Raw genomic sequence first — 23,814 nt, 5'->3', positions numbered from 1 at the left:
CTGACAAAGATATGACTGCATCACTTCCATGCAGTTGAAAACTATATTCCATTAACTGTACATTTCTTGGTTTTCACAGTTTATAAGGGGATAGATACAGCTAATTATGCCATCCATCAAAATTGCCAGCCTCCTAGAACATATTTACAATAAATGGAATGAGTCATATGCACATACAAAGATGCATTATGGACAATAACACCATTTAGTTTAATCGCTGTTCCATCTTTGAACACAGAGAAGATAACATTTTCACTTGCAACAGTATATGTATACCTTTATTCTAATGTGCCTATAACAGTGTATGTTACTTATTTCTGATATGTATCTAATATGTCTTTTAGATCTACAGCACGTTTCCTGTATTCACAAAAAATTGATATGAACAATTCCGGCTCCCCAGGTGCAAATGAATGCATGAAGCACATTAATTTAAACAATGAATCTACCTGGAATGACAGTACAACTACCAACATGACAGTTGGGACCATGAATCATCTTTTTATAGGTGCCCAACGTCAGGAGCCCAACCACATAGCTATACCTGCCACTATATTTTACAGCCTGCTTTTTATCTTTGGCATTTTGGCTAATGGTCTGAGTGTTTTGACCCTTATGAGAAATGGGAGGATGAAAGTAAGTGCAGTTCGCTTTTATCTCTTGAGTTTAGCTATGGCTGATGTAATATTGCTCTTCACTATTCCGGTCACTCTCTACAGATATTTTTGGCAATATTACCCATGGACTCTCTCTGATACTGTATGTAAACTTTACTTTATGGTAAGACAGGTCTATTGTGCTACAACTAGTTGGACAATCATTGCATTTACTTCTGAGAGATATATTGCAATTTGCCATCCTATGTGGTCAATCACAGGACTTAGGAAGTCCCGCATGGTATATCTGTTAGTGTTTATCTGGATTTTGTCCTTCCTTACAACAATACCTGTGGCCATAGTGTATGGAGAGTCTTCAGCTTGTATCTTAGATTACACTGCAACCTCTCAGGAAGAAGCGGTACTCGATTCTACAGTATGTGAAATGATCGAACCAAAGCCATACATTGTCTACAAAAGCATCCTACAAACACGTAGTATTTTGTTCTTTGTCATGCCACTGGTCACCATTATTATTTTTCATCTTTTAATTTTCCATCACCTAAGCTTGAATCATCGCCAGAGAGAAAAAATTGGACTTAATGGCACACATTGGCATTTTACTTCAAAACATATAAAACAACCTCGGAGTCATCCACTTAATGAAAAAAAAGCCAGACAACTTATGGGTGAGTATGTGCAATTACAAATTATGTATATGAGTCACTATCTATTAATCTATCTCTATCTATCTATCTGTCTGTCTATGTAGCTATCTATCTATAAATCTATCTAACCTATCTGTTTGTCTGTCAATCCTTCTGTATTTCTGAACGACTGTCTGTCTTACTATCTATCTCTATCTCTGTTTAAATAGGAATTAAAAAGGCTGCAGTAAATGGACTGACAAAAACTAGTTATGTTATTAAACATGTATATTTCGCCATAAATTCAAACTATGAATAAAACATGTATTCCTTTTTTCAGTTCATTGACTATAGTCTTGTTATAGTGCACTGGTTTTCAAACCTGTCCTCAAGCCTCCCCAACAGGCCAGGTTTTCAGGATTACCTTGGATGAGAGCAGGTTAATAACGATGTTTACTAACCAGCTGATTATTTGACCTGTGCTCCAGTTCAGATATCCTCAAAATGTGGCCTGTTAGTGAGGCCTGAGCACAGGTTTGAAAACTAATGTTATAGTGTCTATAGACTTTTTACTTGCACCCACAATTTTAGTTGTGAGTGCAGCTCTTAATTTCTTTTTATAGGAGACTTAACCAAATGACAATTAAACATAAAGTATGTCCTTAATAACAATCAGTCCATTAAGGATGATGCTCTCAATTCCTTCTGGTTGACTTTTTTTTTTGCTTTCAGTTTAGTCTACAAGATCCTGAAAAAAACAATTACTACATATATGTATTTGCATGTTAGCCTTATAAAAGTGTAGGAAATCCATAAGCTCTGTAACTAGCACATAAGAAGCGCACCTCCAGGTGCTATATATGTGAGCTGGAACTTCACAGCCATCCAGCTGACTGTTAGCCGCGTATTAGCAGGAACCAGGCATTTGTGAACTTTTTCCAGGTCAGAGAAACCAGGATCCAAACGATTACAACCTTCACCAGATCTGCATAATTGGATATAAATTAACATCCATGTGCAAGTGAGCTCAATTTAAAAACACAAACCGTTTGGATTCTGGTTACTCTGACCTGGAAGAAGTTCATGAATGCCTGGTCCGCTGGACGGCTGTGAAGTTCCACCTCACGCATATAGCACCTGGAGGTGCACTTCTTATGTGAGTGTTACTCATAATTTTTCCATATTCTCTTGGTTGAACTGTATTATGCCATATGGCGCCCTTCTGTGTTCTGATTACAGATTTTTGCAACATGCATTAGTAAAAATGTTCAATTCAAATCCAAAATTCACTGCTGGGCATTTTAAATTTGAGTTTGATGTCCCGTTAAATGGACATAAAGCTGTAAAAAATCAAATAAAAAGTTGTTTTGATAAAGTCCTTTATTAAGGGGCCGAACTACAGGGGGTGCAGCGTACGCAACTGAGACCATGCCCCCGAAGGGGAGGGCCCAGCTTAAGAAAAAAATAAATAAATAAAAAACATGACCTGCCACTGCCTGCACTGATTTCATGTGAGTGTGATGTGGTGCTTCACTAGTGTCTCTGTCTCTGACTACAGGGATTAGTGTTTCTGTTTTACCCATTGGTGTTTAAGTGTATGTGTGTATGTATGTATGTATGTGACTGTGTGTGTATTTATGCATGCATGTATGTGTGTGTGTGTGTGTATGTTTGTGGAACCAGCAAATTACAGACCTTGTTACTAGAGCATGGGGGCGGGGGTTAAACAGTGTCACTATACAGTACCACTATATACAGTACAGGGGGCCTGGACCATGTCACAGACTACTGTGGTCACTTTATAAAGTATGGGACGGGTAGGGTCAGGCCATCCAACTCACCGGCAGATTACAGACTGTGTCACTAACTCACTATATACAGTGCTGGTGGGTTAAACAGTGCCACTATATACAGTAATAGCGGGGTCAGACTATCTCACAGACAGTGGCCACAGGGTACCTCCTTTTTCAGACATGTAATCTGATTCACATTTTTTTTCTGTGTTCACCTTTTTCTTTTTGGAGTGTGGGGGGCCTTTCTTAGACTCTTGCACCTGGGCCCTGTGGTTTCTAGTTATACCTCTGCCTTTATTTTTAAAGGGACAGTGAACACTTTGAGATTGTAAAATAAATTGTTTAATTATATATAACTGAGAACTGATAGAGCACACGGTAGATTTCACAAGCCTAACACTGCAACATATCAGTCCCTAATTGGATTCAGCAAAGATAAGATATGAAACGCACAACAATGCAGAGTTTGCTAAACTAATGAATGTGGCTAGCTGTGTCTATTATAATAATTCCTTATTTGATCCTCCTAATAAGGCTAGTGGTAGGTGAAGTTTGACCATTATAAAACATTGTAGAAAACAAGATGGAGCTAGTTAATTGCAAGACTGCAGAAAGATCTTGCAAGTACTGTATACTATCCATTTAAACGAATTCCATCTGTGCTCTTCCAGCTTTCCTGGCCAAGACACAGCCACTAATTGATCAATACGTGTCTATGTCACTCTTGGCAAACATTCAGTTATAGAACAAATACAGATAACATCAATCTATTTGTTGAAACATTGCCTATCCCTGTAACCACATTGTTACTATTAAAGAGATATAAAACAAGTTGGGATAGAGACAAAATATAATAATATGTACTTGAATTACTTTAACCGCAAATTTATACTGCAGTGACTCACCATTAACCCTTTCTTTTTAGTTTCTGAACTCCCCCCCACACATTTTCTTCTATGGCTGTATCTATATATTTTGTTATTTTGGTAGAATGCAAAAGTGAATAGGGATTATCTGCTGGAGCATGACTAGAAGCTGTGAACTCAGTTAAAATACAATGCCTGTGTCTAAACACTGATAAGGGGGGGGGGGGTAGGGGTCGAGTTGGCTTCTCCAGGCAGCTTAGCTATGTGATTTATTTTGCTTATTTTTGAAAATTATTTTAAAATACTTGCCAGCAATTATTAAACAATTGTTTTATGCAAACAATTTTTATTTAATTATCCCTTTTAGGATATGCACAGCTCTCAGCCTGTTTTATGTCCCTTTAAACCACACAAACACACACGTAAAGTAAATGCACTTCTAGTTACAATTATGGAAACTTAGCATAAGCACTAATCACTTTATAGTTTTTCCATGGCTTAAAGGGGCATGAAACCCAAAACTTTTCTTTCATGATTTATATAGAGAATTCAATTTTAAACAACTTTTCAATTTAGTTTTATTATCTAATTTGTGTCATTCTCTTGGTATCCTTTGTTAACGAAACAGCAATGCACGAGTGAATCAATAACATGAGGCATATATGTGCAGCCACCAATCAGCAGCTCCTGTGCCTACATAGGTATGAATTTTAACAAAGAATGCCAAGATAATTAAACAAATTAGATAATAGAAGTACATTGGAAAGTTGTTTAAAGGGACAGTCTAATCAAAATTCAACTTTCAAGATTCAGATAGGGCATGCTGTTTTAAATAGCTTTACAATTTACTCTTATCATCAAATTTGCTTTGGTATTCTTTGTTGAAAGCTAAACCTAGGTAGGCTCATATACTGATTTCTAAGACTTTAAAGGCTGCCTCTTATATCAGTGCATTTTTACAGTTTTTCACAGTTAGATAGTGCTAGTTCATGTGTGCCATATAGATAACATTGTGCTCATTCCCATGGAGTTATATTTATGAGTCAGCACTAATTTGCTAAAATGCAAGTCTTTCAAAAGAACTGAGATAAGGGGCCAGTCTGCAGAGGCTTAGATACAAGGTAATCACAGAGGTAAAAAAATTATATTAACCCCGTAAGGACCGGGCATTTCAGACAAAAACGTCCCCAAAATACCAGAGCATTTTTAGCATTTTTGCCATCACTACATTTAAACAGAAAAAGACCCTTTTTTATATTTACCTATCAAAACTATATATATTTTTAGTAGACAACCCAAAGTATTGATCTAGGCTCATTTTGGTATATTTCATGCCACCATTTCACCACCAAATGCGATCAAATAAAAATAATCGTTAACTTTTTCACAATTTTAGGTTTCTCACTGAAATTATTTACAAACAGTTTGTACAATTATGGCACAAATTATTGTAAATGCTTCTCTGGGATCTACTTTGTTCAGAAATAGCAGACATATATGGCTTTGGCATTGCTTTTTGGAATTAGAAGGCAGCTAAATGCCGCTGTGCACCACACTTGTATTATGCCAAGCAGTGACGTGGTTAATTAGGTAGCTTGTAGGGTTAATTTTAGCTGCAGTGTAGAGATCAGCCTCCCACCTGACACATCCCACCCCCTGATCCCTCCCTGACCCCTCTCAAACAGCTCTCTTCTCTACTCCACCTCAAAGGTCACAAGTACTGGCAGAAAGTCTGCCAGTACTAAAATAAAAGGCTGTTTTTTTTATAAAAAAAATGTTTAGGTTTTCTGCAGTGTATTTTTTCTATGCAGTGCAGAGAAATAAAGTTAAAAAAACAAACAAACACCCCACTCTCTCGCGCAAACACCATCACATATTCTCAATAGTGCTAACCTGACATGAAATTATTAATATTTAATTTTCCAATGTACTTTACGTAATGGAATATGTTCTGTTTAAAGTGAATGTAAATTTTGATGCTAAAGTGCCCGGTTTTTAAAAATTTGATTAAAACAGGGGCACTTTAATTCATCAAAATTTACATTTCACTCGTGTTGTGAAAAAAATACTTACCTTTTAAACTTGACAGCAGCTCCAGCTTCCTCCAGTCGTCGCAAGCCATTTCTGATGTCAGAAATGATGGATAGGTCATCCTCCAATCACGGCTCCCCCCCCCCCCCCCGGGGGAATCAGTGTCTGTCTAATTCAAAGCCGGGATTGGAGGAAGCTGTATTCCTCATTTTAGACCCAGGAAGAGGCTTTGTGACGACCTGACTTCACAACACAAGTGAAATGTAAATTTTGATGAATTAAAGTGACCCTGTTTTTAATCAAATTTTTAAAAACCGGGTACTTTAGCATCAAAATTTATATTCACTTTAATTATAAATACATATTTCTACATATATATGATGTTTTTTTTAAACATATATATTTTTATACCTATTTATACATGATTATATATAGGTATAGATATATACAGCTATATATAGGAATACCTATTTATAAATACATAGAACATATTCTGCTATGTGCAGAACATTGGAAAGTGAAATATTTACAGTAAAACCTTTATTAAATATGAATATTGCATAAATAGGCTTTTACATGTTTTATCTACTTTATGGCAAAAGGCTCTAATGCACTTATATATACTGTATATATGTTGATATATGTGCACATATATGTTTATGTGCTTATATGTGTATATATGTCTATAAATACATATCTGTATTATAATCGCGTTTGTAACGTGTTTGTCGTTGTCACCAGTTGCGCGCACATCCTTAAAGGAATGTTGGCTGAACGTTCAGCCAAAAGAATCCACCTGGTCCCGGTGAATTCCGACAATTATGCAGCGTAGGCAAACAAAGCCTTAAAAAAAAAACATGCAACCGCCCGCATGAAACAACGAAAAACATGTAACCGTCCGCAAGAAATAAAACAAACACATGTAACCGCCCACACAAAATAACAAAAAAACCTATCCGCCCGCACGAAGTATAACAAAAAAAACTAACCTCCCGCACAAAGTATTAACAAACACCTAAACCGCCAACCCCTGCATCGCAAAATAATAAAGTAATTAACCCCTAATCCGCAATAGCATAATTAAAATATTAACCCCTCAACCGCCAACCCCCCACATTGCAATAAACCTAATTAACCTACTACATATCTATGCTATAATCGCGTTTGTAACGCGTTTGTCTGTGTCGCCAGTTGCGCAGGCATCCTCAAAAGAATGTTGGCTATGCGAGGCAGCCAAAAGAATGTTGGCTGCACGCGCAGCCAAAAGAATCCACCTGGATGCAGCAAAACTGCATCCCGGTGGATTCCGACAAGGGCAGGGTGGTGACCTCCTGCCATTGTCGGAATCTACCTGGATGGAGCGTAGGCAAACAAAGCCTTAAAAAAAAAATGCAACCGCCTGCACGAAACAACGAAAAAACACGTAACCGCCCGCACAAAGTATAACAAAAAGGGCATTCAGCTCTTTTACAGCCCATTAAATCCCTAATCTTAAAAAAAAACAAAAAAAACCTTACACTAAGCCCCAAATAGGTACTCATCGTTCCTGAAGTCCGGCAGAGAAGGTTTTCTTCCAGACGGCTCCATCATCTTCTATCTTCATTCGGAACGAAGGCACCGTGGAGTGGAGCTGGCTTCCCCGATGCACGGATCGTCAGTGGTGGTCCTCAGCGGTGGGCCTACGTGGTGGTCTTCATCGGCGTAGGTCCTCAGCGGTGTGGAGGCTCCTCTTCATGCAATCATCCGTTGCACACTGAAGATTGAATGCAAGGTACCCCCTATTTATTGGGGTACCTTGCATCCCTTTTGGCTGAAATTTTGAAATCAGCCAATAGGATGAGAGCTACTGAAATCTTATTGGCTGATTTGAACAGCCAGTAGGATTTCAGTAGCTCTAATCCTATTGGATGATTTAAAAAATTCAGCCAATAGGAATGCAAGGTAACCCAAATTGAGTGCAGTACCTTCCCTTCAATTTTTAGTGTACGCCGGAGATCAGATGAAGAGGAGCCTCCACGCTGCTGTGGATCACCGCCATTGAGAACCGCCGCTGTGGACCGCCAATCTGGATCCACGCATCGGGGAAGACCGCTCCGCTCCATGCCACCTTTGCAGAGGATGAAGATAGAAGATGATGGAGCCACCTGGAAGAAGACCTTCTCCGCCAGACTTCAGGAACAGTGAGTACCTATTTGGGGCTTAGTTTTAGGATTTGTTTTGGGGGGAGGGTTATTTTTAAGATTAGGGATTTAATGGGCTGTAAAAGAGCTGATTGCCCTTTTAAGAGCAGTAAAAGAGTTGAATGCCCTTTTCAGGGCAATGCCCATACAAATGCCCCTTTTGGTAGTTTAGGTTTTTAGCGTTAGGTTTTTTTTATTTTGGGGGGGTTGGTTGGGTGGGGTTTTACTGTTAGGGGGTAATTGGTAATTTGTTTAAGTAAAAGAGCTGTTTAACTTGAAATGCCCCACAAAAGGCCCTTTTAAGGGCTATTGGTAGTTTAGTATTAGATTAGGGGGTCTTTTTATTTTGGGGGAAATTTTATTTGTATAGGGGTATTAGTTTAAGTTTAAATTTTTTATTTTGGATAGCTTTGTTTATTTTTTCTGTAATTTTACATTTTTTATTTTTAGGAAAATTAGCTTGTGGTTTGTATTTTTTAAACATAGACTGCCCTCTGGGCAGGCTTATCGCCTAGTATACACATATAAATACATTAATACGTATGTACACATATATAGACATATATATTTATTTATATATATATATACTGTATATATACAGTATATACATACATATCCATCGTTAGACATGTATATGTATGTATCTCAATGTTAAAGCCCTTCAGCAGCTTTTTTTTCCTAACACCCAAGATCTCATGTATTTGAACACTTTACTTTTGTGTGCAATATTTTTTTAGAGTAATTCTTATTAAACAGCGTTAATATAGTGTAACTGTACTTTGTAATGTATTTTTTTAGTGTTTTGTGCAACTTTTTAATTTCGGAAAACAGTTAACCACAGCTCTGAAATCGTGGTAAGGATTCTAGCGTAAATCAAGATTGCGCTAGCAAAATCGAGATTTCGCTCCACTTGTTATATCAGCGCAATTTAAAATAGGGTTTCATGCCCCTTTAAGGCTCGCTGCCCCAGATAGTAATAGTGTTTACTCAAGTATGGATTAAATAGGTTTTACTATACAGAGAAGCATAAAAGAGAGTGCAATACTTATATAATACAGCCAGAGAAGGTTATTAAACAAACAGACGAGAGTAGATGCTGAATTCTAAAGCTTTAAACATAATTATGAAGAAGTAGTATAGATTTATTCATATAATACAATACATGAATCCTAACCCCCATACACAAATAGGTTGATGGGGAACATTCAAATTGAATTATCTATTCATTATATTCATATTTATTGTTCATAATGAAGTCTAGTGTTCATTAACCTCTTAAGGACATATGAAGGAATTTTTCCGTCATAAAACAATTGAGCAAACTGAAAGCTGTGTCCTTAAAGGGTTAACATTATACAGTACATATTGAGATTCCGTTAAAGGCTGCACTGCATTTACTAATATAGAAATAATATTTGAAACATGTCTTGTATTTACAGTAAACAATTAGTTTAGCCAATTATTAAAGAGACATAATACCCATGTTTCTTTCATGATTCACATAGAGCATGCAATTTTAAACAACTTTATAATTTGCTTCTAGCATAAAATGTTCTTCCTTTTCTTGGTATCTTTTGTTGAAAAGCAGGGATGTAAGCTTAGGAGCGTGCATGTGACTGGAGAACTATATGGCAGAAGTTTTGCAACAATGTCATTCATTTGCAAGAGCACTAGATGGCAGCACTATTTCCTGTCATGTAGCGCTCCAGACATCTACCTAGGTATCTCTTCAACAAAGAATAACATGGGAACAAAGCAAAATTGAGCATAGAATTAAATTGGAATTGTTTTGTAAAATGGTATGCTCTGTCTAAATCACAAAATAAAATGTTTGGGTTTCTTATCCCTTTAATGTAAATGAACATTAAACTGAAAATATGTCTGTCTGTAATGAGTGCACAGAAAAGTAACAATTAAACATGCTAACCTTGTCACACACACAAATATTTTGAAAGTTAAAACTATTTAAATTGATATTGTAGCTACCAGGATATGCATGTTTTATCAAAACTCATTCTGAGAGACAGATTGCTTACTGGTTGAAAAGGACAATTCCCACATATCTGTTTGTGGATAAGAATACACATTCAGCAGCATGAAAATAAAACATGTATTTAGGACATGAATGTTCTGGAATCTGCCAGGTAGAAGAGGCGGCAGGCACTACAATTCAGACCCACGAAAAAATGATAAAATATAAAGTCTTTATTGAGGGCACTTGGCCATATTAAAAGGCAGACTGACAGGCAGGGAAAACAGCACGGATAAGGTCTTACGCGTTTCGCGCCCCCTAGTGGCGCTTACTCATAGACTATTGTCTATGTGACAACCTAGACTATTTATAGGCTAGACAGAAAAAGGTTAACCCTTCAGCAGCCAAAATAAAAGCAGGTTAAAAACATAGATAGTGCTGAGGAGATACAGGACAATTTCAATTAGCCATTAATGAACAAAGTTACAGAGTAAACAGACACAAAGATTAAATGCTAATAATGATGAAGTTATTAGGTGCATCAAGTTACACAAATAGAAAACCAAAAATTGTAAGTTTAGACAAGAAAACCAAAAAAATTAATAATAATAAATGTAAGTAGATATACATATATACTTTGATTTTCTATGACCTAAAAATATATAACAAATGTTAAAGGAAAAAACTTACAAAAATAAAGTGTTCTAAGTTTTAGCTGGCAGAGGATACTACTATAGAATAAAATACAATAAAGGAAGAAATAAAGAAAAAAAAAAAAAAAAAAAAAAAAAAAAAAAAAAGAAAAAAATGGGAAAGAAGCAGATAACCAGAAAAAATCAGATAACTGGAAAAATAAAGAATACAGGCCATAAATGGTGAGGCATAGAAAACAGAACATTGAACATAATCTAATCATCAATAAAGTAATTGATATCACATTCCCTATTCATGCCAATGGGATGACGTGTTTTAAGTTTTAAAATCCAGTATAATTCCTTCTTCTCTAATATCTTAGACTTATTACCACCTCTAGGGGGGACTACAGCTATGTCTATAATTTGCAGAGCCAATTCCGCTTGATTAGAAAAATGAACATAATTAAAATGGTTGGCAACTGCAGAATCAGGATCGTAGTTTTTAGTGTCCCTGATGTGTTCATTGAATCTGGTTCTGACATTGCGTGATGTCATACCTACATATTGGCACAGACAACATTTACATGTCAGTAGGTAGACCGCATATTGAGTGGAACAATTGGCATAAAAATCTATGTTATAGTTCTTATTATCAGCAGAACAATGAAAAGTGTCACCCTGTAGAATGTTAGGACACGCATAGCAGATTTTGGCCCCACATTTATAAGTGCCTTTTTTAGACAACCAATTTTTAGATGTACATTGGGAAGTATTCTTAACCATACTAGGAGATAGTATTTGACCCAGTGTTTTAGACTTTTTTGGGACAAATCTGAATTTATGGATGTATTCACCAAGTACATCATCAGTGGCCAGTATTGGTAAATGTTTTTTTAAAATATTTATAATATCCTGATATTGCTGGCTGTATTCAGTCGTGAATACTATTGAGTCTTCAAAACTATTTTCCTTGGACCTGGTATATAAGGCATTTTGATGTTGAGTACTAACATTTTTTCTACATTTTTCTAGCTTCTGAAACTTATAGCCTCTTCTGGTTAGTCTATTTCTTAGATCTATGGACTGCTGTTCATAGATCTCATCTGATTTGGTATTACGTCTGAGTCTTAAAAATTGTGATTTGGGTATTGATTCAATAAGATGTTGTGGATGTTGAGATGTGGCGTGGAGTATTGTGTTGCCAGCTGTGGTCTTTCTAAATGTTTTGGTCACTATTTGATTATCAATAATTTGTAGGGTTAAATCCAAGTAGTTCACATTTACTCTATTATAAACCCCAGTAAATTTTAAACCCATTTCGTTATTGTTACAAAAATCGAGGAATTCATGAAACAGTATATCATCCACAGGTTTTTTAACTATGAAGAGTAGATCATCTATATAGCGTACCAATAATTCTATGTCCTCACACCAAGAGTTCATTGGTGTATACACATATAATAGCTCCCACCAGGCAACAAAGATATTGGCAAATGAGGGCGCATATTTGGCCCCCATGGCTGTGCCACATGTTTGTAAATAATATTGGTTATCAAATAAAAAATAATTATGTGACAAAAGAAATCTCAATACCTCACAAACATATTCAATAATAGGGGATTCCAACTTAGAGTCCCTATGCAAAAAAAATTCAACTGCCTGTATACCCAAGCTTTGTGGAATAGAAGTATATAAGGAGGTTATATCTATAACGACCCAAGTAAAGTTAGGTTGCCAATTGATGTTATCTAATGTGTTTAATAAGTGTGAGCTATCTCTAAGATAACTCAGTTGCGAAGTAGCAATAGGCTGTAATATAGAATCTAACCACTCCCCTAGTGGTTCAAACAAAGAACCAATACCGGCCACTATGGGTCTACCCGGAGGGGAGTCTAGACTCTTATGTATTTTTGGTACATGGTGAAATACAGGACATATTGGGTTTTCAGGTAACAGTGAATTCATATCTTGTTCTTTAAAGACTCCCAAAGAAATGCCATCAGTAATAAGTTGTTTTAGACTATGTTTAAAAATATTGGTTGGATTACTGCTCAATAAACGATATGTGCCTCTATCAGACAACTGTCTGTGGGCTTCATCAAAATAGCTGGTCTTGTTCATGACTACAATGCTGCCTCCCTTATCAGAGTTACGAATGACAATGTTATTATTATTACTTAAGGACTTAACAGCTAGTCTTTCTTTATATGTAAGATTGGGGGAGGCAGCACTGTTGTCAGTATCTTTTTCTAGCCTTAATATATCTGCCTGAACTGCTTTTTGAAAAGCATTTACTAGAGGACCCCTAGAACTCTTTGGATAAAATTCAGAATTGTGTTTGTTAGGTCTTGGTACTGAGTGAGAATTAGAGTCCTGGTTATTATAACTATCTGAGTATAAATCTTCAAGAGTAGTTAAGGCACAAGCATCCTGAAATACTAAATGAGAAACATTGGGATTATGTTGAAGACTTGTTACATTTTTGTTTAGAGATATATCATTAACTCTATTCTGTGCGAAGAACCTTTTAAGGGACAATTTGCGCACAAATTTATTCACATCTAATAATGTATTGAAACTTGAGAAATTGTTGGTAGGTGCAAACCCAAGTCCTTTTGATAAGACTTTAATTTCTTCTTTGGATAATGGGTAGTCCGAAATATTGACCACACTTGTATCACAAAAAGATGTGGATAAGGTCCCTTTGGCAGATGACTCTATGGGTAACTTCACTTCTTCTTTTTGTTCTTTGCTTGACCTTTTGCTTCTCCATCTTCTCTTTCTTCTTTCTCTTTTGGAGATATTTTTCTTGTTTTTACTCTGCCTGTCCGTTGGATCTCCTCTGGTTCGTCCACAGCTGGCACCTGTAAAAAAGCAGAAGAAGAAGAAGAGAGAGAGGGAGAGGAGGAGAGAGAAGAAGGAATAGAGGAACTGGAAGAGATCCCAGTGCCCTTTGATGTAACATCTGAATCAGTGGACTCTCCATCGTTGCTGAATACTACTTTTCTTTTTTGTTTGTTTTTCAGAATAGACTTAGGATATTCTTTTAGATCGTCTTCACTTTTAGAGCCTTGTTGACTTTTCCCAATATTATTGCTTTTATTGGCTTTCTTATTTTTCCAGAATGATTCTTTTCTTTGCTTTCGAACAGCAGCCCAGTTATAAACTTTATTTAGTTCATAATCTTCTTTGTCACGATTGAATTTATTGCTTTTTCTGGAAGTTTGTTCAGCATCAAATTTATTTATAGCCTCATCCATCTTCTTTTTATTTTCAACATAGTTGGTGCAATGCTCATAATTTTTCAGGTCCTCTTTTTTCACTTTAATTTCCGTTTGTAACTGTGCACGCTTCTTTGTTTTAACTCGTACTAGGATATTAATAAGTTTAAAAGAGCACTCAGATAAGGCAGTATTCCAGTCATCCATATCAGTGCTGTCTTCAAACTCAAAAGAGGGGTATTTTTTTATTCTTAAGCCTCTTGGTATGCGTTGATGATCTAGATATTTCTGAAATGCTACAATATCCCACATGAGTCTTAAATCTGTTGTCAAGGAATGTTGTAGTGATTTAAAAGATTTCCTTATATCTAGGTTGTCTTTACCTAAATCATCCGAGAAGATCTGGTCAAAAAACTTTTTCCTTGTAATGAGATCGAAAATCTCATAACAGTAATCTGTAGTTTGATCCTCTGGTGGATCTGATGCAAAATTATCGTCTGTGTACTCTGTGTCAGCCATATCATTAGCTCCTGTATCCACCCCTGCCATGTCAAGTCAGAAAGTGTGAAGTGGGTCTGTGTACGTGAGTGGCTGGAAAACTCCGGTATATGAAATAAGGCACAAAAATAATATAGTCTGTTCTAAAATACAAACTAACTATAATGTCCTTTTTATACAGGTTGGTCAAACTAATTGGTTCCACTATGAACTAGGAGTAACTATTAAACTTTATTATATCACCGTACTTTTTTGCTTGCTCAAAACAAAGTTCCTTTGAAAGACACTCCGGTCTCAAAACAGCGATATGCAGATGTGAATAAGTTGAAAAAAGTTACTCACTGAATGTGTGGTCCTCGATGTCCCAACCTGTTCCGATGAATGCTAAGCCAAGCGATAAGCGAATCCAGGTAGCGTGAAGGTGAGAAGGTAATCGCAGCTATGGCGTCCTCGGAATGAACCGGAAATGCAAACCTTAGGGAAAGGTCACTGAAGATCCACAGGATACTCACGGAGTGCCGTAGCCAGGTAACGGAGGATTAGCCCGTGAAGAAATAGCTAGGTAGAAGAGGCGGCAGGCACTACAATTCAGACCCACGAAAAAATGATAAAATATAAAGTCTTTATTGAGGGCACTTGGCCATATTAAAAGGCAGACTGACAGGCAGGGAAAACAGCACGGATAAGGTCTTACGCGTTTCGCGCCCCCTAGTGGCGCTTACTCATAGACTATTGTCTATGTGACAACCTAGACTATTTATAGGCTAGACAGAAAAAGGTTAACCCTTCAGCAGCCAAAATAAAAGCAGGTTAAAAACATAGATAGTGCTGAGGAGATACAGGACAATTTCAATTAGCCATTAATGAACAAAGTTACAGAGTAAACAGACACAAAGATTAAATGCTAATAATGATGAAGTTATTAGGTGCATCAAGTTACACAAATAGAAAACCAAAAATTGTAAGTTTAGACAAGAAAACCAAAAAAATTAATAATAATAAATGTAAGTAGATATACATATATACTTTGATTTTCTATGACCTAAAAATATATAACAAATGTTAAAGGAAAAAACTTACAAAAATAAAGTGTTCTAAGTTTTAGCTGGCAGAGGATACTACTATAGAATAAAATACAATAAAGGAAGAAATAAAGAAAAAAAAAAAAAAAAAAAAAAAAAAAAAAAAAAGAAAAAAATGGGAAAGAAGCAGATAACCAGAAAAAATCAGATAACTGGAAAAATAAAGAATACAGGCCATAAATGGTGAGGCATAGAAAACAGAACATTGAACATAATCTAATCATCAATAAAGTAATTGATATCACATTCCCTATTCATGCCAATGGGATGACGTGTTTTAAGTTCTGGAATCTGCCCCTGCCTCTTGAGGGCACACTAAATGGACAGATTTTCAGGATTACCCTGGGTAAGAGCAGGTTAATAACTATGGTTACTGATCAGCTAATTATTTCACCTGTGCTCCAGTTCAGATATCCTAAAAGTTTGGCCTATAATAGATACACCTTTACATGAATGAATATAATATTATATATACATATATATATATATATATATATATATATATATATATATATATATATATATATATAGAATATTTTAGTCATCACTTTTTTGTCAAACTTATTATCCTGCTTTTATAAATTTCACACATGCTTGTCGTGTTTATACTATTCTTTAAGCTATGTATTAAATCTCAGCATGGTATGAGTCTGTTTATATCTAGGTCTAGGTCAGGATTAGCGTTAACCCTTGGGCAGCCAGAACATTAACAAGAATTTGACACATCCAAAGAAATTACACAATTTCAGATGATTTTTAAAAAAAAATGTATTTACTTTTTTTTTTGCACCGTTTGAAATACTGAGCTGTAAAATACCAACTGATGTATTTAATTGCTTTAATCGTATTTAGCTGAAAGCTAAACCTAGGTAGGCTCATATGCTAATGTCTAAGCCCTTGAAGGCTACCTCTTATCTCAATGCATTTGACAGTTTTTCACAGCTAGAGGGCGTTAGTTTAGGTGTGCCATTAAGATAACATTGTGCTCATGCCGGTAGAGTTACTTATGAGAGGAGTGAGGACACTGACTGACTAAAGTGCAAGTCTATCAAAATAATTGAAATAAGACGGCAGTCTGCAAAGGCTTAGGTAATAAGTAATCACAGAGGTAAAAAGTATATTAATTTAAAAATGTTGGTTGTGCAAAACTGGGGAATGGGTAATAAAGTGATTATCTATTTTTTCTAAACAATAATAATTCTGGTGTAGACTGTTCCTTTAAGCACTCCAAAGCACAAATTAATTCCATACATTAACATAAATTGATTAAATTATAATTTGTGCAAAAAAAGACTGAAATAATTTAATACAGCCCGGTAGTCAGTAAAATCTGCTGGTTGGTGTGCCCATTAAATAGGTCCAGGGGAGATTACTGATAGATGTCTCAACTAAATGACTGCATTACCATAAGCTGTGCTTTTGTTTAGATATCCTCAAATATCCTCAAACTCTGACCTGCTTCTGTCTTATAAAGATATTATATTATTCATTAATTCATTTTTATTATATCATTATTCTATTATATTTTTTGCACAGTTCATCAGTTAGGTACTAAAAATTATATTAAAGAGATGTATTTTAATGCTGTTTCCAACCCACAAACATCAGTTGTTCATTGGTTAATGCAGACAGCTCCCACAGATAGATTAGGAGCTAGCTGATGATTGGTGGCTCCACATATATGCCTCTTGTCATTGGCTCAAAGTTCCAGTGAGTTAAGCTAGCTCCTAGCAGCGCATTGCTGCTTCTTTAACAAAAATATCAAGAGAATGAAGCCCATTTGATATGATAAGTAAATTGGAAAGTTGTTTCAAATTGTTTATTCTATCTGAAGCATGAAAGCAAACATTTGGTTTTCATGTCCCTTTTATTTACTAAAATATTTTTTTGTATTTGGAATGAGTTTATATCTCCTTCCTATTTAGTTGTTAAAAGTAAGTAGAAAACAGTTCTTTATCTGATTTTTTTTTTTAAATGAACATAATTTGTTAACTGGGTTGTCAAATATATATAAATACCTTAGACTGAACTGTTGTAATAAAAAATAGAAACTATCAGCTAGATTACGAGTTATGTGCGCTATAGGGAAATTAACGAACGCAACAAAAGTTGTGTTATTTAACCCCCTATAGCGCAGCCATTACAAGTTTTCAAGCAGCTGGACAAAAAAAAGCTGGTCAGAAAAAAGTCTAACACCTGCGATTGCGGAAAGAAAAGCTAAGTAACGCAGCCCATTGATGTCTATGGGGGAAAAAAACAACTAATGTTTAAACCTAACAATATAACATAAACCCCACGTCTAAACACCCCTAATCTGCTGCCCCCAACATTGCCACCACCCACCTACAGTTATTAACCTCTAATCTGCTGCCCCTGATATCGCCGCCACCTAAAAAAAACTATTAACCCCTAATCTGCCGCTCCTGATATCGCCCACACTATACTAAAGTTAATAACCCCTATTCACCTGCACCCCAACATCGCCCACACTATAATAAATCTATTAACCCCTATTCCGCTGCTCCCCGACATCGCTGCAATGAAATAAAGCTATTAACCCCTAAACCTCTGGCCTCCCACATCACTACCACTAAATAAACCTATTAACCCCTAAATCGCCAGCCCCCCACATTGCATCAACCTAAATTAAAGTATATTAACCCCTAAACCTAACCCTAACGTAACCCTAAGCCTAACCCTAACCATAACCCTAACACCCCCTAACTTTAACATAATTAATATAAAGCTAAATTAAACTTACAATTATTAACTAAATAATTCCTATTTAAAACGAAATACATACTTACCTGTGAAATGAAACCTAAGCTAGCTACAATATAAACAATAGTTATATTGTAGCTAGCTTAGGTTTTAGTTTTATTTCACAGGTAAGTTTGTATTTGTTTTAACTAGGTACACTAGTTAGTAAATAATTATTAACTATTTACTAACTACCTAGTTAAAATAAATACAAGCTTACCAGTCAAATAAAACCTAACCTACCTTACATTAAAACCTATCATTACAAAATTTAATTTGACAGGTAAGTTTTAATTTAATTTAAGCTAGGGAAATTGTAATTTTAATATGAAGTTAGGGGGTGTTAGGGTTACGTTAGGGTTATGGTTAGGTTTAGGGGTTACTAGTTTAATTTAGTTTATTGCGATGTGGAGGGCTTTCGGTTTAGGGGTTAATAGTTTACTTTAGTATATTTCGTTATGGTGGGCTTGTGGTTTAGGGGTTAATAGGTTTATTATAGTGGCGGCGGTGAAGGGCTTAATATCTTTAGTACAGTGGGGGCGATGTGGGCGGATGGCAGATTAGGGGTTAATAATATTTAAATAGTGCTTGTGATGCGGGAGGGCGGCAGTTTGGGGGTTAATAACTTTATTATAGCGGTGACAATGTCGGGGAGCGGCGGAATAGGGGTTAATAATTATTTTTAGTGGCGGCGATGTCGGGAGCGGCATATTAGGGGTTAATAAATTTAATATAGTATTTGCGATCCGGGAGGACCTCGGTTTAGGGGTTAATAGGTAGTTTATGGGTGTTTAGTGCATTTTGTAACACTTAAGTTATGAGTTTTATGTAACAGTTTTGTAGCGTAAAACTCCTAACTACTGCTTTTAGATTGCGGAACAGATCTTATTGGTATAGGCTACAACGCAAGCTTTTTAGCCTCACCGCAAAACTCGTAATGGCAGCGCTATGGAAGTCCCATGAAAAAACATAATTTTTACGTGTGCGGGACTGATGTTGTGGTACAAGCTAAAAGGCTTGCGGTACAGCTATACCGACAAGACTTGTAATGGCTGCGGTGCTGTTTTAACGCTGAAATGGCCATTTTTTCATCGTTAAAACACGAGCGCAAAACTCGTAATCTAGATGTATGTAGGCAATTATTTAGCATCTAAATATAAATTATAAGTTATTGAATATTGTGTTTTGAATGTCAGTTGTGAAAAAGTATTTACATAAAGTGACAGAATTTAATAAAAGATAATCATTTACAAACTCATGCACATTGTAGCAAATATTTTCTTGCAGCTAAACAATGAATGACAGTTTATTTACTTTTATTTCTTTATTTATTAAAAAAAACAACTTGTTTGAGAACTGATTTCTTGTTAGGCTTTGCAAATGTCTGTCCTTTTCCACAATAGAGTTGTAGAGATTCTTAAAGAGTCCTTATTAGCCAGTAATCATGACCAGGAAGTACATGCCTCATACTTCTGTATTATTTTCACAGAAAACAGTTTTCATTTACCATTAAGGGCTATATTACTAGTGGTGCACTAACTGTTGCGTGCAAGCGAAAAGGGGTTTATCGAGGCTCTTTGGGGCCGATTTATGAAGATGCGGGCAGACATGATCCACTGTAGAGGATCATGTCCGCCGACGCTGTCGGCATTTATCATTGCACATGCATTTAGTGTGAAATGCTTGTGCAATGCCGACCCCTGCGGATTTGCGGCCGCTAGGAGGGGGTGTCAATCAGCCCAATCATATCCGATCGGGATGATTGCCGTCCGCCGCCTCAGAGGTGGCTGACGAGTTAAGGAGCAGCGGTCAAGACCACTGCTTCTTAACTTATGTTTCTGGGGAGCCTGAAGGCTTGCGGGGAAACAGCTGCATTCACAGCTACATAAATCGTCCCCTTTGTGCACGTTGGAAGTAGCGCAGGTATAACAAGTTGAAAGTAAAGGGGATTGCTTGAGTGCAATTGAATTTAACATGCGTCGGGATAGAGCGAATTCAGAGCTCTGGTTAATGGTTACTCTTGACTAAAAAGTGGGAAGAACATAAAAAAATCATTTAACAGTACATAAAAAGTTATAAGGGCTCAAAGATATGAGGCCTCAGATGTTAGAAAAAAAGGACTGCAAAGGGCTTAAATATAAAGATGCATACACACACATATAGAGGCCTATTTAACAACGGTCTGTCGGACCTGATCCGACAGTGCGGATCAGGTCCGACAGACATCGCTGAATGCGGAGAGCAATGCGCTCTCCGTATTCAGAATTGCACCAGCAGCTCTTGTGAGCTGCTGGTGCAACGCATCCCCCTGCAGATTGGCCGCCAGCAGGGGGTTTTCAATCAACCCGATCGTACTCCGTCTGTCAGTCTTTAGACCGCTGCATCAAAACTGTTGTTTCTGGCGAGCCTGTAGGCTCTCCAGAAACACGGGGCGTCAAGCTCCATACGGAGCTTGATAGATAGGCCCCATAGACATATTTATAAGTGCATTGGAACCATTTGCAGTCAAGTAGCTGAAAACATGTAAAATCATTTGTATGCAATATTCACATTTAATAAAGTGTTTATATTTCACATTCCAATGTTCTTCACGTAAGGGAATACGTTCTTTTTTTTTATAAATAGATATTTCTATATATATCTGTATATATCTACACCTATACACCTATATATATAATTATATATATATATATATATATATATATACATATACTGTAGATATATATTGTATTAAAATACCATTAGATAGATAGATATAAATAGAAATATGTATTTATGAATAAATAGAACATATTCTTCTATGTGAAGAACATTTTAATGTGAAACATTAGCATTTCATGTCGGGTTAAGGCACTTGAAATGTTATCTAGTTTGTGCCTAATGGTATTCTTTTTTTCTTTTCTTTTTTTTCCCTTTTCATGCTCCATTGAAGACTATAGGGGAATATGTTAAAGCGTTCGTGATATTCGGACTTCGGCTTTTTGTGTTCATGTGAAAACTTTTTACTTTCAACTTGTAATACGAGCGCTAGCCGAGGCACGCATAAGGCTTACTTCTAGCAGAGTTAATGCGAGAGCGGGAGTGCAAACTACCCCTCCACTCATAATTTAGCCCTTATTTGGGAAACAAAAAATATTTTCAATGTGTTTATGCATATTAAAGCACAAAGTAATATACCTTATATATACACCTTGCATGCCTTTGTTTTGGTATTCAGACAGAGCATACCATTTTTAAAAAGGTTGAAATTTTCATTTTCCATCAAAATTTGTTCTCATGTTATGCTTTGTAATAGGGTTTTTTTTTATTAAAGTTCAATTCAAGGCTTACAAATAGCATATGTCAGAAAAATATACAAAGAAAATTTGTCTCGCAGTATACAACCAGTATAAAAGAACAAAACAGGTAAATAAACATTACATGTTCATATGCCAAGTGTCAGTATTATTAGATTGTACATTGTTTGCCGTTCAAACTATATACCCCATGGTATCTGAGGCCACTCGTGGTAATTATGGTAGAAGGTAATTATGCATAGGAGGAGACCACTTATGGGTCTCAAATAGGGAACCTCATTTTGCTTTTTCTTATGTATATGTCAATCTATCCGCTAATTAGTAGTAAGAATAAAGACTCCCTAGCTAAACTCTGATACAAGATAATGCGGTGCGGAAGTCTCTTATTCACAAGTACAACGTTCTTATCGGGGACAAGAAGGAGAAGAAAAGAAGAAAGGAGTACTTTAAAAAAATAAAGACAGAAGAAAGTAGCTGTCTTTATTTATTTAAAGTACTACTCCCTTCCTTTAAACTATTTCCACTGCCAGTATCACTATGTGGCCTTTACATTTAGCTTTTATCATTAGTGAACTGCTTGTGCAATGCCGCCCCCTGCACATTCGCAGCCAATCGGCCACTAGCAGGGGGTGTCAATCATCCCAATCGTATCTGATCAGGATGATTGCCGTCTGCCACCTCAGAGGTGGCGGATGGGTTAAGGAGCAGGGGTCTTATGACCACTGCTTCTTAACTCCTGATTCAAGCAGCATCCGCTGCTTAGTAAATTGGCCCCAGAGTCTTCTATTATCAAATACGATTTGTTCTCTTGGTATCCTTTGTTTAATAATAAACCTAGATAGGCTGATGGGAGCTTAGTAGCATGTCTTTAGAATTCTATGGCAGAAATATTTGCAACAATTTTTAACATTGCTATAAACACTACTGCAAATGCTGCTGGGAGGCTAAAGACACATGCACACTCCTGAGCTCACCTAGAATTACTCAGAGTGCTAACGACGGCTCTGAACCGTCTCAAATTTTTCCAGTCAGGTGCTGACGATGGCTCAGAGCCGTTGCTAGCACTCACCCACCTTGAGGGCAATCTGGGGGCTCTTATCGACTCCACCCTGGCAATCGGGCCTGTATAGTGACAGGAATCGACAGGGCTTCAAGTTTTGCGCAGTGATGTCACACGCAATGATGTGATGACATCACCGCGCAACTTTATTTAAAAATAAAGTATAGGGAAATGTATTTCAGGCATCTAAGCAGCTACGACCCCCAAGACCCACCCTTGGAAAGGTAATCGCCTAACCTTTCCAACGATATAAGTCTTGGGGATCTGGAAAAAAAAAAAAGTTAAAAAAATATGTATTAAAAAAAAAACTAAAATCCAGCTTAACACCCAGGTGGGAAATCGCTTAGCACTCAAAGGGTTAAAATGTCTTGCTGTATCCGATCCATTTAAGTTTGATTTTTTATTTAATGTCCCTTTAATAAGTAAATGTATCTAATTTTTGCTATAAGAAAACTAATAAAATACTTTATTTCTCTACAGGAGCTGTGGTTGTTGCCTTTTTTCTCTGCAATTTCCCTGACACCGCCTCATCGCTCATGCAAATATATATCGATAATTGGAATGCGCATGTCTACAAAGTGTATACCTGGCTGAAGACCTATTTATCTTTGCCACTTTGGTACCTAAATAGTGCTTTGGACCCCATTCTTTTTTGTATTTCCTCTACATCATTTCGGAGTGCATGTTGGGAGACACTGACAACAGTTCTACCAGGAAACACAAAATCTTCAGATGGGCGGGGCAATACTTGCCATGCTTCTTGTGCAAGATCCGGTGGATCTTCTCTTGTCTCTGCACCAAGTACACGTTCAACATGGACACTGAACTCAAATGAAGGAGAGCAGAAAGAATGTGTTGGACAAGCTCGAAACAGTGACCCAAAGCTTCTACTCTTTCGTCACCTAAATATGATGGAGAAAGGAGATTACTCGGTTCCCTAAGAATATCATAATATCAGTTCTTCTTACAAGTGAATGTGTTTATATAAACTACATCGTTGTAATGTGATCAAAATTTATTGGATCTAACAAATATTGGGCTCTGTTCCTATTTGTTAAAAATGCTGAGCAAATGGGATTTTGCAGATTTCTAATTTGAAACCATCGGAAGAAAAGAATGTTTTTCCAAATGTTTAGGTTTCAAATGCACTTTGCACTGTCAAGGTTCTTGTTCCAAT

General features: G+C 36.5%; 1 protein-coding gene across 1 annotated transcript; it reads left to right on the top strand.

Annotated features, from left to right (window-relative positions):
* The first annotated feature begins 381 nt into the window (after positions 1-381).
* On the top strand, positions 382-23,578 carry LOC128639594 (pyrokinin-1 receptor-like). The gene is made up of 2 exons (XM_053691729.1): positions 382-1,285; positions 23,118-23,578. Exons 1-2 carry the CDS (start codon positions 382-384, stop codon positions 23,576-23,578), a joined length of 1,365 nt encoding a protein of 454 aa, XP_053547704.1.
* The last annotated feature ends 236 nt before the right edge of the window (positions 23,579-23,814 follow it).

Source organism: Bombina bombina, chromosome 9, assembly GCF_027579735.1.
Source record: "Bombina bombina isolate aBomBom1 chromosome 9, aBomBom1.pri, whole genome shotgun sequence".
Lineage (NCBI taxonomy): Eukaryota > Metazoa > Chordata > Amphibia > Anura > Bombinatoridae > Bombina > Bombina bombina.
The sequence above is the reverse complement of the archived record's forward strand: the minus strand, read 5'-3'. Positions and strand labels throughout refer to the sequence as shown.

Coding starts and splice junctions, on each gene's coding strand:
- LOC128639594 (XM_053691729.1), top strand. CDS start 382: ATGAACAATTCCGGCTCCCCAGGTGCAAATGAATGCATGAAGCACATT. Junction 1,286..23,117: donor AAAAGCCAGACAACTTATGG/GTGAGTATGTGC, acceptor ATTTCTCTACAG/GAGCTGTGGTTGTTGCCTTT.